Raw genomic sequence first — 16,005 nt, 5'->3', positions numbered from 1 at the left:
TGAATAATATCCGAGATCGTGGTTATTATTATTTCTTCCTGCGCATTCCTTCTGTGATTTACGGTAAGGTAGCATTGCGACTGGTTACGTCAGTTGGAAGTGTCCAGAATACTTTACGGCACTGTTGATGAGACAGCTGCGACTGAGCTGTTGTATCTTTTAGTTATGATTTAGTTTTGTACGAGGAAGCATTCTTTCAATGAGTGTTTTTGATTTATTTCGTGGGTTCTTTGGGGTACCTGGAGGCCATTATCGTGGCCGAAGGTAAGTTTATGGAGCTGAGTACACAGCTGTGCTAGCTTAGCTAAGCTAACACAAGTTTGCTTACAAGGTTCAAGATTCAGTTAGGTCATCATTTTACTGCACAACGTTGTATCACGGAATTACAGATGTATTTTACAGTAACTCTGTGCTGTGCATGCTACCGGGTTAGTTATATAATGAAACAGGCGTAGACGTCCTTAGCTCTGTCAGGGAGGTCAAGATCACTGCCTCTCTGCCAGGATAACCACAGGGGTCCCTCAGCTAGCCTGGTAGCTGTTTTATTTAGACTGACAGTGACCTGGGCTAATCAACCAATACACGTGAATGACACGAACTCTCATCCATTTTACTTCCTGTAATGTGTCAGGGACCCCTTCTTCGATGCCATGACTCATGATGATGATGATGATGATGATGACGATGATGAGGATGGATTCTACTATGATGGCTACCGGGGGGACCAGCAGGACCCATTTGACAGTGCCTGGAGGTTTGGCTTCAGCTTTGGTCCAGATGGGATGAGGATCCAGGAGCCTCCAGTGTTTGGCCACGTCTTCAGGGAGATGGAGGAGATATTCTCCCAGATAGGACGCTTGGACAGAGAGTCAGAGTCTGGACACTTTGGTACAAACTTAGAGCCATGCTCCTTGTATTTAACACCATTATTCAGTGCGTAGAAATGACTATGTGCAGTGAGTGTGTATCATTTTCTGAGGTTTCCTTTATGCTGTAGGTGTTCCCAGTATCATGCCGCCACCACCTCAGGACAGAGCAGAGAGGGGAGGAGGGGGGTCCAGTGGGAACCCGCTGAGAGACTTTATGCTGAAAACCCCTGACAGTTACACACGAGGGCCCCAGCCAGGGCCATCAAGAGAGCCCAGAAATGACGGCCACCCTTTTTTCAAGGTAAATGAGACATTAGCCATTACTTCAAAATTTTCTTCATGATTTTTAGGGGTAACATTAACACATTGAATTTTTTAAATGTCTCTTTAAGTTCAATGATATTTGGAGACGGGGGCCACAGAAAGTTCCAGCGGACGAGCACAAAGAGGACAGAGGTAGGTGATATTTTTACTCCAGTAAATGCACTGTGTGATTTTTGTCATGCACCTTACTAATCTTCCATCATCTCCAGATCTGGACTCTGCAGTGTCCTCTGGGGGCCTGGATCAGATTTTGATGCCACCTGCTGGTCAGGCACCGAGCCAGCCCAGAACCCGATCATTCTTTCAGTCGGTCACTGTCACCAAGGTGGTGAAACCTGATGGGGTGAGCAAAACCACTTACTTGAATTTTAAATTTTGAATTTTGAATTGAATTTTGAATTTATCATATATTGATATTCTTTCACAGCAGCTTTTCAGGGACAGTTAAACACTGCCAGGGACTGTGAAATGATTTTTTGCCGGAGCCACACACCATAAAAACATTAGCACTTTTAATACTGTAAGGTCATTTATAAATTCTGAAACAGTAGCAGTGCTCAAAATGAATTTCGTTTTATGTTACCACTTGTTGTGAGTTAATGATTTTTTTTTCTGTTTTGGCTGCTGTGTGTCAGACTGTAGAAGAGAGGCGTACAGTCAGAGACAGCCAAGGCAATGAGGAAACCACTGTGACTCGCTCAGGAGGTCCTGGGAGCCTGGAGGGACCAGACCATCAAACTGGACCTGCTCTACCAAGTGAGTGTTTCTGTACTGGATGTTTTTTTTACTGTAAATGTTTTCAGAGTGTTTTTTACTGATCCTTATTCTTGGTTTTTTATTCCAGGTGGCCAACGCCCCTTCTCAGACATGCGGGATGATGACTCATTATTCTCCAGGTTCTTTGGAGGGTTTAAGTAACATGCAAAGTGAAGTGAACTGACTGACGATGGCTTTTGTTCCCTGAAAACATCTCAGCATATGAGTGTTTCTGTAGAGCTGTGAGTTGGCATATTTCTAGGATATATCCTTATATGGACAGAACACTTGCATGACCTTCAGTTGCCAAAATGAATGTTTTGGATTAGGGTCACTGGCCTGTTGATAGCTCTGGGTTTCCAACTGACCACCAATGAACAATTTACAATAACATATTTTATTTTTGTATCGTCCCGTAGACTGGCCTGTATGGATGTGAGTGTGTGATGAGTCAAATAAAGAGTCGTAATATATTTACATAGTTTTTTTTTCCTGTTGTTTTTGGTTGAGTGAATCAGGCAAAACATGTTATTGCTACACCCTTACTAGGTCTGCTATGACCAGTAGCTTATTGTGGCTGCTGTCAGAAAACTTAAACTTTTACTGAGGCAATTTTCAGCTTCATGACTCATCAGTGGCTGCTGTTACGCAAAAGTTACAGTCACATTTCAACATTATTTAAGATAAAATAAATTTTGAAGTTAGAGAATGAATGCAAACACCCAAAGGCTCAAAGAAGTAACTGCTCATCAAATCAAATCAAATCAAATAGCACAGGCTGGTAAGATGCCTGCTTGGTAACTCAGATTGCAGTTGTGTCCCTATCCTACTCCACCTGCAGATGAAGTTTGAAAGGCATTTTTTGACTGTCGATTTTTGGTCAATTTCTAGTGTTTTTCTCATTAACAAGAACTTCTGGTACTCGATAAAAGCTTGTTGCGATTTCTCAACAAATAAGAAAAGTTGTCCCACCCTGTCCTCTTCTTGAGTTTCCAGCAGACTAGATGTCTCATGGTACATCGCTGCCTATCACAGGATCATAATATATTTATTTCCTTCTCACATTTATTCACACCTGTTCACTCATTTTAATGTTACATTTCAACAATTTATATTTGTTTCTCTGGACGTTTGTTGATTCCTCTGCACCAGAAGCTTAAACAAGTGCTTACAGCAGTTTCTTTGACCAGGTAAAATAATGTGAATGATGATGTGTGTATTTATCCATCTTATTTAAAAAAGGCAGGAAATGAGCTAAGACCATAGGATATAGATGAATACCTTCTGTAAATTTATTACATTCATTATACATGACTTTGCTTTTCAATTATTATGCAATCTACTGCATTCATAACATTACAAAATTACAGTATGATGATCTCTTGCCATGTGTCTTATCTCTTACAGTGATTCATAATGTGATAATCGCTTATTGGATTTGAACCATCTGAAGTTAACTGGCAGTGAAGTACACCACTGATGTCAGGCCAGCAAACTGATATGCATTATATAAAAAAACTAAACCTGAACTCTGCAGCATAAGCTCTGTCTTATCTGATTATTTCTATTCCTTATCATCTCTGTCATGTTGTGATAAATTATACAGACATAATAAAACACAAAGGACAAGTTACTATAAATATACTGAAATCATTTACAACAAGAAAGAGTCACATTTTGCTTGATTTCTAGGACACACTTTTTAAAATATAGATGAAGAATGGTGACCTGGGCTGTCAGTCAGATCCTGTTTGCATTCAGAGAAGAAGAAATACAATGACCAATAAAATGAGAGGAACAATCAGAGCTAATTCCAAGCAGGTGAGATGAAAGCAAACCAACTGAGTGAGTCCTGCACCAAGCTCCAGCTCTGTGTGATCAATGACTTTTTAACCATGCTTGCTGTGATTTAGGAATGTCCCACAAAGTGAACTACTCTCCTCTCTTTCGTGCACACACACCACCACCACCTCAGCTATGCCATAAAGTGTGTGACGTAGCCTGTAGCTCCAGTATGAAAGGGCAAACTCTGCTCAGTCAGGCACACGGAGCAGTGTCTTGTGGGTCAGATCCACCTGATGACAGCGTCCCGGCTCTGAGAGCTCACCTGTGGACGGACGGTGCAGAGGAAACCTCGGGGATGGAGAGGCTGCTGAGGAAGTGTCGGATCAGAAACCAGCTGGTCAGGGAGTGCATGGCTGAATGCCTTGGAGTCTACGTCCTGATTGTGAGTATTTTTTTTTAAGGATCTCAACTAAATGAGCTGCACGAAGGCACTTTGGTTAAGGTTAGAGAGGTTAACCACCTGTATGTGTTTCTCTAATGTAGAAATTTGTCACAGTACAGCAAAAGATTAACTCTCTAAAGTGAATACTAAGTGTCCTTTTAATATTTAAAACTATTTGAGGCAAAGACTGTTTCTTTTCATCTTTGTCTTTTCCAGTAGACACAGGCTTTTGCATTTAATTTATTAAGCTGTAAAAGTTAGAAAGTTTTGAATCTCTTCTTTCCCAGTTCATCCAACTCAGCCTGAAGTATTTATTTCCTAAACTTATTCCATGCTTACTCTTGTTTTGAAACAGCTAGTGAATCTTCACAATACATAACCAAGGACTTTGGCCTGAAAGAAAGACAGAATAAAAGCGAGTGGGTCAGCGAGTGAGGGGGAGGATAAAGAGTGAGGGCGGTGCACGAGTCCCTCATCAGTGATTTTACTGTGGAAATTGATGTTTGTCTCTGCCGGTGGGACAGACAGTTCACATCTAATGACTGTCTCACCTGCCAGGGCAGTGAACATTTACAACACAATCATAAGCAGGTTCCTTAGAAATAAAGTTCATAAAAATGGAGATTACACCGAGGCAACACTGTGCAGTTGTTTACCTGCGTCAGAACATTCTGTGTTAACTGTATAGTGAAAATAAAAAAACAAATTTTTTAAAATGTCAGCGCCTAAAACAGTAAATCTCATGGACAGTTTTTAAATAAATTGTGTAGTTTGGATCAGTTTACTGCAAGCAGTATGCCAAATATTTTCTGTTAATATACTCTTCATCTCCTGCATTTGCAGCTGTTTGGATGTGGCTCCGTTGCCCAGGTGACGACATCTCAAGATAAGAAGGGGCAGTACCTGTCAATCAATCTGGGTTTTGCTCTGGGAGTAACATTTGGGGTCTTTGTGTCTCGTGGAGTCTCAGGTAAGGGTGGTGAGGGGGTCTAGACGTTATATTTCACTTGTAGAATATGCTGTGTACATAGGAAAGTTGTATAAAGCCTTTTCTGGCTCCAGACAGAGCTGTATGCAAAATCTGATAAATGTCGTCTGGGTCTTAAGACAACAAGTGGAAATAAAAAATAATCTTGGGGTGTAGAATTAGAAAGAAGTGAGTCTACCAGACCTCTCTGGCCTGTTCTTCATCTCTGCTCGAGGCTACATTAGGTGACACTAGTATCATGTACCTGAATCTTGGATTGGACAGTCAGCGACTGAGTTGCATTGTGGGTAATGTAGGAGCCAGGGTTTGTCAGAAGAATCCTTGGAATAAAAATGTTTTTTTTTTATCTCTGGTTCTTCTGCATGAATTTTGATCTTTTAACTGTTCAGGTGTGACATGATAAAAGGATTAAAAAGTTATAGGTTTCATGTCAGACCTAAACTCTTGATTTTATTTATTTATTTTTTTTTTATAAAAGGTGCCCATCTGAATCCTGCTGTGTCCCTGAGCTTGTGCGTTTTGGGCAGACATCCATGGCTGAAGCTGCCTTTCTACATTTTCTTCCAGGTGCTTGGAGCCTTTCTGGCTGCAGCCACTGTTGGCCTGCAATACTACGGTGAGTTTTCATCAAAGCTCACCTCAATCAGAATCACACTACAGGACACTAAAAGCACATGAAATTTTCTGCAATCACAAGGAGACAGTTTGTATTAAAAGATAAGTAAAGAAATATCCAGAAATAGCACTGTAGTTTTTAGTAAATGTTATTTGTTGTGGACTATTTTCAGCTGTGGATGAATACACATTTGGTGAGTAAAGGACCCATGTTCATCACGATAAAGGAAGTGGCTCACATGTATTTTTGTGTGTTTTTGCATGTGTGATGAGATGTTTGCAGATGCCATCCGGACATACAGTGGAGGTGAGCTGACGGTGTCGGGTCCCACAGCCACAGCAGGCATATTCTCCACCTACCCAGCAGACTACCTCAGTGTATGGGGAGGTGTCGTGGACCAGGTAAGATACCATCACTCATTTTTTGTGAATATAAAGGCCTGTTACTCACCTGCTCTTGGCCTAAATATAGGATGGGATGTGCATATGTACCTCTCTGTATATATGTAACTGTTCCCATGTTTTCCAGGTGATTGGCACAGCTGCACTGCTGTTGTGTGTCCTGGCTCTTGGGGACCAGAGGAACAGCTCCCTCCCTGATGGTCTTCAGCCTGTCCTGGTGGGAGGAGTGGTGCTGGTTATTGGCATCTCGATGGGCTCAAACAGCGGCTACGCCCTCAACCCAGCCAGGGATTTTGGCCCTCGGTTGTTCACGTTTGTCGCCGGTTGGGGAGAGGACGTTTTCAGGTTAGTAGTTTCACTCAGGGCATTTAAACCTTTTACTAATTTCTACTTTGTTGCTCCACATTAATAACTGTAATGAAAAATCACGTTGAATGAAGCCCTACTGTCTCTGCAGGGCTGGGGGAGGCTGGTGGTGGATACCTATAGTGGCTCCCTGTGTTGGAGCACTACTGGGAACTCTGATATATGAGCTGATGATTGAAGTCCACCACCCTCCAACTCCATCTGAGCTCCAGACCTCATGTCAGGAGGCCACTGAGGGCAAGACAGGACTGGAGCTGGAGGGGGTGGAGCCAGGCTGTGAAAAAGCCACTTAGTGGTAAAATTAAGTTAAAGAGGAATAAACTGCCATGTATTCAGTAAATACTAGTCATGTTGTGGTCCCACTGAAACTGTGTAAATGTGACTGATGTAAGTGGAACATGCTGTTTGGTTCTGAATGCAGAAAAATTTACTTTATACCACTTCGGTCAACAACTTGGATGGATAGCTATAATATCTGCAGACAGTAAAGGGGCTATATGAAAGTTTTTGCTATCGCTACATAGCTGATGTTAGCATTAACAGCTGTTTACTCACCAAGAGCTTCAAAATTGTAAACAAGAAAAAGCTGCAAACATCGCTCTGAATGCGACAAGTCGATCATCTCTTTTACACATTTATTTCGAAACAGCACAAAAGTGTATGGCATTTCAGCAAGCAGACCACAACCATGGAAAAAGAAAATGACATGAAATTTCCACTATTGAGCTATATAAATATGATATCATGACATATAAAAGATACAAACAAAAAAATTCCCACTCGTAGGCCTCCATCACGTGATCATGAAGGCTGTTTTTGAAACATACAAAAGAAATGTGAGTACAGCAAGCACTGATTCTGTAGATAAAAAAGAACCATCTCAAAGAGATAAACATTTGTATCCATACACATTAAGACAACACAACCCCCACACTCTCCCTCTGCTTTGTAATTACAATGTATAGCTACCTCTGGGGGGATTCTTTTTTTCTTTTTAAACTTCAAATTGTTTTGGGGAAAAAAGGGAACAGTACAAGTACAAATACTATACGTATTCACATTATCATAACAAGTTACTAAAACCAGAACGCTTTCTTTTAGTGTAATTATATGTATTTACATGGCAAAACTCGTACACATATACTACTGGCAGGAAGCCTGACCTCTCTTCTTCTAGCTTAACAATGAACAACATCACACATTATTCACACTACACAGGTTACAGACCTCCGGTAACCTCGTCTCCTAATGAAATGCCCTCCCAAGATTCGCATCTCATTTTTCTGTTGCAGGTAAATCACACTATGTCTAGTAAGATTTGACGCAACCGACTCACACAAATACCAAGAGCAGTGATGTGTTTCATATAAATAAATATTATAGCAACATAAAAGTCAGTGTCAAATTCTCCAAACACTCCCCATCATGTTTCAGATGTCTTGAGATCTTTGCTTGAGACCAGTTTCACCAGCCTCTGGAGCTGGTAAAACTGGCCTGATGCCAGAAAAACGAGCGTGGACTTGAGGCAAACAAACATGAATACCATGAATTGTGAAGTACAAAAATATCAGCACTACAGCTACCAGGAGTACAGGGGGAGGTGTATGTATTAAAGTATTTGTTACATGAAGAAACAGGCAGCTGGCTATACTAGTGCAGAGTGAGCGTGATGGAAATGGAAGGACAAGACGTTTTAGACACAGTATGGCTGATATATAAATGCTTTTTACTCAGGAGGGGCTGTTCGAGAGCCGTTCCACTATCACAGGTGCGTTCAGTTAAGTGACCAGTAACATGATCAAACATGCAGTTACAATCGCACAGAAGAGGTGCCATAGATTAAAACTGTTTAACGGTAGCTTAAAAAAAAAAACTGCACAGGAAGCAGCTCTGTTTCGTCTCAGGATCGACATTCATATTCTACCGCCTCCCTGCTCCGTCATGACCCTCGACTCCTCCTTGTAGATGATCTGTCAGTCTCAGAGGACCCCTCCCGCCTCTACTGGGGCTTATCTGTCTTGTGTGCGGTGAGGAAGGCCATGCCGTGGGTCCTGAAGTGGGTGTTGAGGTCCGTGGCCTTGTCAAAACGCCGGCCGCACACCTTGCAGCTCAGGTTCCCCTCTCCGTCCTCGCCCAGCGCCTGAGGGGAGGCGGCGGGAGAGCCGTCCGGGGAGCCGTGAACTCGCGGGGTGCCGCGGTCTGCGTCGCTCTGGGTGTCCCGCACGCGGTGAGTGATGAAGCGGTGCCTGCTGAGGGAGCCGGCCGACGCGAAGCAGACGCCGCACTGCAGGCACTGGAAGGAGGCGGTGTCGGCCCGATGCTGGGGGATGTGGCGCTGAAACTCTGCCCCGTCCTCGGTGGAGAAACCGCAGGGGACGCAGCGGAAAACATTGTCTTCCTCCTCTAGCTCGCCAGGTGTCAGCGATGTCGACGCCACGGATGCCCTGGTTCTCTTTGCAGGACCGCCGCCATCCTCACCGTCCTCTGTGGCGTTTTCTTCCTCGTCTCCCCTGCCTCCAGGAGGTGCACCCTCACCGTCTTGTTCTGAGGAGCTACCTGGACCTTCTCTGCCTGTGGCTGCGCGCTTCCTCGTCATAGGAGGACCCTGAGGACACAAGGAGGGAGACACAGAGTAAACATTTGCAGTATTGATGTATAAGGCAAGCAAAAAATGGGAAGGTAATTTATATCTTGATGAACACTGCTCCTGGGTTCCACTTCCATACTGTAAATAATTAATAACAAAGATGTAATTCACATAAACTTAACAACATAACATTGCAGAACCAAATCAGACTCCAAAATGTAGCTCTCTTGGTATACACACTGACTTTCTGGGAAAACTTCAGTTTCTCACTTTTCCATTGTGAACACTACATGAACAAAACTTGCTTCTTCTTATTGTGTAGTAAAGAAATGTAACACAGCTTGAGACAACAACTCAAGCTTATTTACGTCCAGGAACAGAAAGAACTCCCCGTCTTGACTCACCTGTCCATCTGTGGTTCTGTGATGAAGCCGAATATGCTTGTCCAGTAAGAAGCGACTGCCAAAGGTGCGCTTGCCTTCTGTGCAGTATCTGAAAAATAATTATGCAGAGTTGTATGCTAAGCCTGAATGACACTGTTTTTCTCTTTATATCCAAAATTCAACAAATGCAAAAACTGATGTGAAAAAAGAATTTAAATCATAGTTTTTGGTCAGTTTGTGTGTGACGAAATACAAAACATGTATTTAATGAAAGCTTTAGTGACTCACTGGCAATGGAAGACTCTTTTGTTGCCCTCATGAATGACACGCTCGTGACGTCTCAGGCTGGAAGACGTGCTAAACGTGCCTCCACAAATACGACAAGGGAACTTTGAAGTGAGAAGCGCACACACAGACACACACACACACACAGGGAGAAAGAGAGATAAGATAAAAAGATATTAAATCTGTCAAATGTGCTGCAGTAAAGACAGGAAATTAGCAATGGCCTCCCTCTGAATGTGGGTGTTCACCATCCACTATCAGGTCATTTTCCATAAAGTGCCTTCCCACTGGACTCAATACAATCAGATTAAAATAAATAATCCGGGCACTCTGTCCCACCTTGCCGTGCTCCATCTTCACATGACTCAGATAGTCTTCGTTGTCAGTGAAGGTGGTCTGACACTGGGGGCAGGTCCACTCGGTCTGAGCGCTGGGATGACTGCTGCCCCCCGCGGAGGTCGAGTGACCCCCTGGGGCCTCGTAGTCCTCGTCCGCGTCGTCGTCATCGTCATCTTCCTCCTCCTCTTCTTCCTCCTGTTCCCGCCCCCAGTCCTCTCCGTCGGAGTTGTCAGGCTTTCCAGAGGACTTTGACTTGAGGTCAGAGGGACCAGCTGCGTTAGCTGGGGCCGAGGCGGGGTTAGAGGCGTCGGACTGCGACTCCTGTTTGGCTGAAGGTCCTCTGTGAGCAGTCTGAGTGGGGGCAACAGGAAAATGTAAAAAAGCAGAAAGGCATAGAGAGCATTCAAAATGAATTAATTTACCTTTAAAAACACCATTTACTCCAACTGGTTCAGAAAAACTCATGTCCATTATTGAGTGCTGTTGTACTTGGTATAGAACTTAGGACAGGGTCACCGGAGAGGAACCCTGCTAAGGCCGATCCAAGAATTACTCTATGCCTTTGTTGACACCACATTCAGTGTAGGAAGCAATGAATGGGCAACACATAAAGGCAAAAGGCTCATCTATGAATGGCTAAAATATATTACGTCTCAATATTTAACATCAGGAGAACACACCTTAATATGTTCCATCATTGAACCTTTCTGGGCGTACAGCTTAGTGCAGTCAGGACACTTGAACACATGCACTTTTTGCTTGGCTAAATGAGTGTCAAAGTGCATGTACAGCAAGGGTTTTTGTGTGAACACCGTATCACACATCACACACTTGTAGATCATTCTGCAAGAGAAGAAAGATACAGACCAAGAATTTAGATTTTAGTGATCTGTGAAGATATTCCTCTGCATGTTGTGGGTCAAAAATGTCCCACGTATGTTTTGGTAGAAGCAGTGCACGTACTTGGCCTGTCCTCCGGTGAGCGTCGGGTGCTGGGTGCTGATGTGGCTCTGGGCGCTGGGGGAAGACTTGAAGGCCATGGGGCAGCTGGGGCACTTGTGGAAGACCTCGCAGTGAGCAGTCTGAATGTGGGACTTAATGGAGTTCAACCCTCCGAACACGACCTGGCAGCTCGAGCACCTTGACAAAGAAAAAAAAATTAGTCTCTTGAACTGAATTTAAATGCATGTTTAGATACTGTATGTATCTACCTTAAAACCTCTAATACAGACAACAGCTCAAATAGTGCCTCTAAAAAGGTGATGCGGAGTGTTGTGTGTGAGTGTGTGTAAATTCCTGAATAAAATAGGCCCATATAACAGCCACGATTAATCAGCTTATTTATCAATCATGAAAACAAGTTCTAACCTGTTGAAACTGACAATTAATCAATATAATGACAATATTTTTCATATCTGTATTAGCAGTTGTACAAATGAGAAATGGACAAATAGAAACATTAAACTTTCTAGAAACGCAGTTGGCTATTACCACAGCAAAATTTGATGCCAGATTTACAGTTAAGCACGAGTCATGGCCTCCCAAGGCAGGACTGAAATATCTGTGATAAAGGCCTGTTTTTTTTCCTCCTTAGGTACAAAATAAAAGTCTACACATTAGTGGTCATGTTATGGCACCTTTCAGCGACTGGTTACTGTGGTAGTCATGTGATATGTAAACAACAGTTTACATATCACTACACACCAAGTGTCTACACACCTGTAGCCAATGCGCCTGGCAAAGTGCAGACAGGCCTCCTCCAGGTGGGTCTGGAAGCTGGCCTGCCGGGCGATGCCGCCACACTCAGGACAGACATGGGGCGCTCTGTGTTTATGGATCCTCTGGTGGGCGGACACGGCACACGAGTTTGGCAGCATCATGGGAGGTGAGCACTGCGTACATGTCTGAAGCAGGGGAAAAGGAATGTCAAACAAACCAATCAGCGACCAGCGGCAGAAACCAGAGGCATGAGACATACTGCGCACCCATCACCAAGACTCACTGAGTTGGGAGCAGCTCTGATCTGCTGGAAGTGCGTGACCAGCTCAGCCTTTCCAGAGAATTGTGTTTGGCACTCCGGACATTTGAAGTTGTTGTACTGCAGCCCCTCGGCCTTCTTGCAGGGCAGAGGCATCAGTGCTTGGGGGCCCTGAGGTGCGCGGCGGACTGGCCGAGGCTGAGATGCCGCTGGAGACGTAGCGTCCTTCAGCGGGCTGGAGTTGGCGGAGACAGCGGGACCGCCGGGTGTGGTAGAAGGAGAGGAGACTGGAGGAGAGGAGGATCGAAGAGGAGAGCAGGCCTGGTCAGGTCAAAAGGTGAAAATCAGAAGAGACAAATGGGACATGGTCAATGGAGATGAATCACAAATGAATGATGCATGTTTTTTTTAACTTTATGAAATATCACTGGACTAACAAAAAGATTCTTTGAGGACATCACACTGGGATCTGGGATAGATTAACCAATAATTACAATAACTGTTAGCTGCAGCCCTGCTTACCACCAATAGGTGTTATGTCCTGCTGCCCAATCATCTGCTCCACGGTGACAGGCCTCATGACCAGGTGTGAGCACTGCATGACCAGCCCACGCTCCTTATGCTCCCTGGCATGCAGCAGCAGGCTGCACTTATTGAAGAAGGCCAGCCTCTTAGCACAATGGTTGCAGGTCACCTCGATGCGAAGCGACCGCCGGTCATAGTGTCGGGCCAGGCTGCGCTCCAGGGCGAAAGCGTCTCCGCACTCCAGGCAGCGGTACCCTGTGGCCGGGAGCGGGAGGCCCCACTCAGGCGGTGGAGGAGCTGAGAGGTCCGGCTTGTAGCTCGGCAAAAGGTTCTTACTGTTCAGGATTTTGTTGAAGGCCTCCACCAGGCTGGACTGGCTGCGGGAGATGACGGCACCTGTACTGTTGACAATGGAGGCAGGTTTGTTTGGCTGAAGGGTGCCGCCTATGATGGTGCCGCTGCCTCCGTTAGCTGTCTTATTAGTTGTTGTACGCACACTGATCCCACCGGCGGCGACTGAGAACTTGGGAGAGGAGGCCACAGCTGGAGTTGCAGGCAGGGCAGCAGATTTAGTAATGCTTACAGCAGTGGCAGAAACCTTGGCCTTGTCAGATGCAGCCATTTTGTTCTGGACCTTTGTGGCGGCAGCTAGCATGACACTACTGGCCGCGAGTGTAGACACAGGCAGAGCATTGAGAGCACTTACTTTCTGTGATGTTGTTGTCATGTGACTGGGGGAAGCCTCAAGTTTTTGGGCCTTGTTCCCTAAGACCTTACGCTCCCCGGTTTGACCTTTAGGGTCCAAACCTTTCCCTGCAGCACCACCTTTAGGTGCCACCCTTGTGACAGTTCTGGTGATTCCACCAGTGGAGGTTTTAATTGTTTTTATTCTGACTTTGAGAGGTCGGGATGGAGCCCCAGAGGCAGCAGGGAGCAGCCACGCCTACTTCTCCTCCATCAGTGGACGGAGGTTTAGGCTTGCCATCATCCACCTCCATCTTTTCCTCACTTGTTCTCACATTTTCTCCCTTGTCAGCTTTGCTATCAACAACCCTATCTATCCCATTTCCCGACTTCCATCTCCTCCTCCTCCTCTTTAGGCTCCCGCAGTTCAGAAGGAGGTGGAGTGGAGGCCACTGCAGGGCTGGAGCACCTCTTAGTGCTGACTTGAGCAGTTGATTTTGGCATCTCTGGTTCAGGACTCTCTGGTGAGTCTCTCTCCTCTATGACGTGTTCTGGGTGCCTGTCCTCCAGCTGGGGACTCTCTGTTGAGCCAGACTGGGGGGTTGAGGAAGTCAGAGATGCCCCTGAAGGAGTGTCCCCAGGTTTAGGGTGAGATGCAGTAGAGGACGTGGGCTGAGTTGAGACCGAGTCAGACTTGTAACGTCGGCTCAGCTGAGTGCAAGTCGGGGAGTCCGGGTTCTCCTGGATCACCAGCGGACTCCCCAAATCAGGGTCAGAATCGTCCTCCTCCATCTGCTGGTGCTGAAACCCAGCAGGGCCACTTTTGGGAGCTCCGTTAAAAGGCTGAGATGAGTGCAGCGGGTGTGATGAGAGGGCAGAAGGTGGAGTTGGAAGCAAAGGCTTGGAAGGAGGAAAGAAAGGCGAGGCTAGTCCGACGGGCCCTCCTGCAGCCAGAGGCGATGACCCCGCTGACAGAGAGGAGGATGATGGTAATGATGCTTTAACCCCGTCTGCCCTCTCTTGACCTGTATCCTGCTGCTGCTGGTGCTGCTGCTGTAGAAGCTGCATCTTCCTGGCCCGGCCTACTGGATCACCGGACCCCTGTGCAACAAGCGGTTTAAGTCTGTTGAAAATGTTTCCACCCTGCTTGTGAGACTTCGCTGCACCTGCACCTGCTGCTTCTGAAGACACTTTAGGGGTGTTCATCGACCACGGCGCTCCGTTAGACTGGGCTTGGCTGAGGGGGAGGGGCGTGGAGACACCAGATGCACCAAAACCGTTGTGGTTGAGAGCCTCAGATTCAGCCATTCCAGGGGCACACGCACCTAATCTGGGACCCACATCAACCCCCGCAATCACATCAATAGGGTCCTGATCTGCGTCTCCGTCTCCTCCATCTACGGTCTCGAGGCGTACTTTATTCTTCACAATCACACTGACAATCGAGGTGTCCGCCTGGGGGTCTGAGGGGCTCGGCGGCCTCAAGGATGACCCCACGCCCCCCACCACACTATCCGGCTTTCCTAGGGGTGCACCTGCTGCTCCATGGGGTCCCTCTGCCTCATCTGGGGCAGACTGGATGGCCTCTTTGGCATCTATGTCAGGAATGTCAAATGCTGCCAACAGGTCATCGAAATCTGGGGTCTTCATGTCCCCCATACCGGGATTACCTCCTGAAAAAAACAGAAATTCAGAAACATAGAAGCAGAAGGTAACAAAATGCATTAGCATGAGCCTGCCTGTGTTGTTGTCCATCAACCCGCATAATGCCTGCTACAAAACACCAACATGCAAAATGTTAAAATAGTCAACAGTCGTTAAAATATTTATATATATATCGAGGTTAAAATTTTGCATGCACCATCGTTTGGCATAAACTGACAAGCCACAGCCAGCTAGCCTGTTATGAGCGAGGCTAGCTAAGCTTTACGGATCTTGCACTAGCATTTACATTAGCCAGCTAGCATGTTAGCGACGGCGTTTCTGCAACCAAACCCTTCTCTGGTGACAGGTTCAACACTTATTTGCTATGAATGGGAAACGCTGCTTCAGTAAAGCCTTTAGGGCATGCAAAGCTTTGCAGTAGTGACCGTTTGAGAGACAGTTCAGCCAGGGAGGGCGTTTCGTAGCAGCGACCTCGGTTATTTTGAGCTAGCGATATTCCTCCCCGACTGAGGCTGGCTAGCTGGCCGCTGAGCTCCAGCCAAGACAGAGGGGTCATTTAGCTAACTAGCTAGCGCTCGCCGTTAAAAAAAAAAAAAAAAAAAGCCACCGGAGCGGTTTGCTGAGATGTGGTTTCACGGCGATAGCAACCCGGTGATCGCAGGGTCGACGATGTCACATAAGAGGATGATTGGGACGGGGATTTTCGTTTAATATCTCATGTATTTTGATTGTTTACCTGGATATGCGATTCCCGACTATCCTAGCTCGTTTTCAGCTGAAAATGCTGCGCTTCCCGTCACATGACCCGAGACATCCTATCAGGCTGTGATCGCGCTGGAAAAATGCATGGAGGATGCTGCAAACGACACGTATATTTATTTTCTACTGGGAATGACATAAAACATTAATCATTGTCCTCACCAGACTATTTTTAATCATCATACGAGGCTACTTGAAGCTGGGACAGGGGTCTCTGCTGAGGACTGATGGTCTGCCATGATCACACCTTTTC

General features: G+C 45.7%; 3 protein-coding genes and 1 non-coding gene across 4 annotated transcripts; 2 read left to right on the top strand and 2 right to left on the bottom strand.

Annotated features, from left to right (window-relative positions):
- The first annotated feature begins 90 nt into the window (after positions 1 to 90).
- hax1 (HCLS1 associated protein X-1) lies at positions 91 to 2,426 on the top strand. Its single transcript, XM_018685060.2, has 7 exons — positions 91 to 264; positions 632 to 888; positions 998 to 1,170; positions 1,262 to 1,325; positions 1,403 to 1,536; positions 1,829 to 1,949; positions 2,038 to 2,426. The coding sequence occupies exons 1-7, from the start codon at positions 200 to 202 to the stop codon at positions 2,109 to 2,111; spliced, it is 888 nt and encodes a 295-aa protein (XP_018540576.1). The 5' UTR covers positions 91 to 199; the 3' UTR covers positions 2,112 to 2,426.
- A 1,351-nt stretch (positions 2,427 to 3,777) lies between these two features.
- Positions 3,778 to 6,887, top strand: aqp10b (aquaporin 10b). Its single transcript, XM_018685059.2, has 6 exons — positions 3,778 to 4,176; positions 5,020 to 5,146; positions 5,643 to 5,780; positions 6,063 to 6,181; positions 6,309 to 6,526; positions 6,639 to 6,887. The coding sequence occupies exons 1-6, from the start codon at positions 3,865 to 3,867 to the stop codon at positions 6,838 to 6,840; spliced, it is 1,116 nt and encodes a 371-aa protein (XP_018540575.1). The 5' UTR covers positions 3,778 to 3,864; the 3' UTR covers positions 6,841 to 6,887.
- A 281-nt stretch (positions 6,888 to 7,168) lies between these two features.
- Positions 7,169 to 15,993, bottom strand: znf687b (zinc finger protein 687b). Its single transcript, XM_018685056.2, is given in 13 exon segments — positions 7,169 to 9,152; positions 9,539 to 9,626; positions 9,806 to 9,906; positions 10,142 to 10,492; positions 10,822 to 10,984; positions 11,105 to 11,281; positions 11,861 to 12,045; positions 12,144 to 12,422; positions 12,424 to 12,440; positions 12,642 to 13,581; positions 13,583 to 13,714; positions 13,716 to 15,001; positions 15,730 to 15,993. Coding segments are annotated over 12 exon segments (4,311 nt in total). The 5' UTR covers positions 14,988 to 15,001; positions 15,730 to 15,993; the 3' UTR covers positions 7,169 to 8,546.
- On the bottom strand, positions 10,623 to 10,757 carry LOC127142316 (small nucleolar RNA SNORA13). Its single transcript, XR_007812902.1, has one exon. It is a non-coding gene; the product is annotated as a small nucleolar RNA SNORA13 (small nucleolar RNA).
- Positions 15,994 to 16,005: the final 12 nt, after the last annotated feature.

Source organism: Lates calcarifer, linkage group LG3 (assembly GCF_001640805.2).
Source record: "Lates calcarifer isolate ASB-BC8 linkage group LG3, TLL_Latcal_v3, whole genome shotgun sequence".
Classification (NCBI taxonomy): Eukaryota; Metazoa; Chordata; class Actinopteri; family Centropomidae; genus Lates; species Lates calcarifer.
This window is presented reverse-complemented; position numbering and strand designations above follow the sequence as displayed.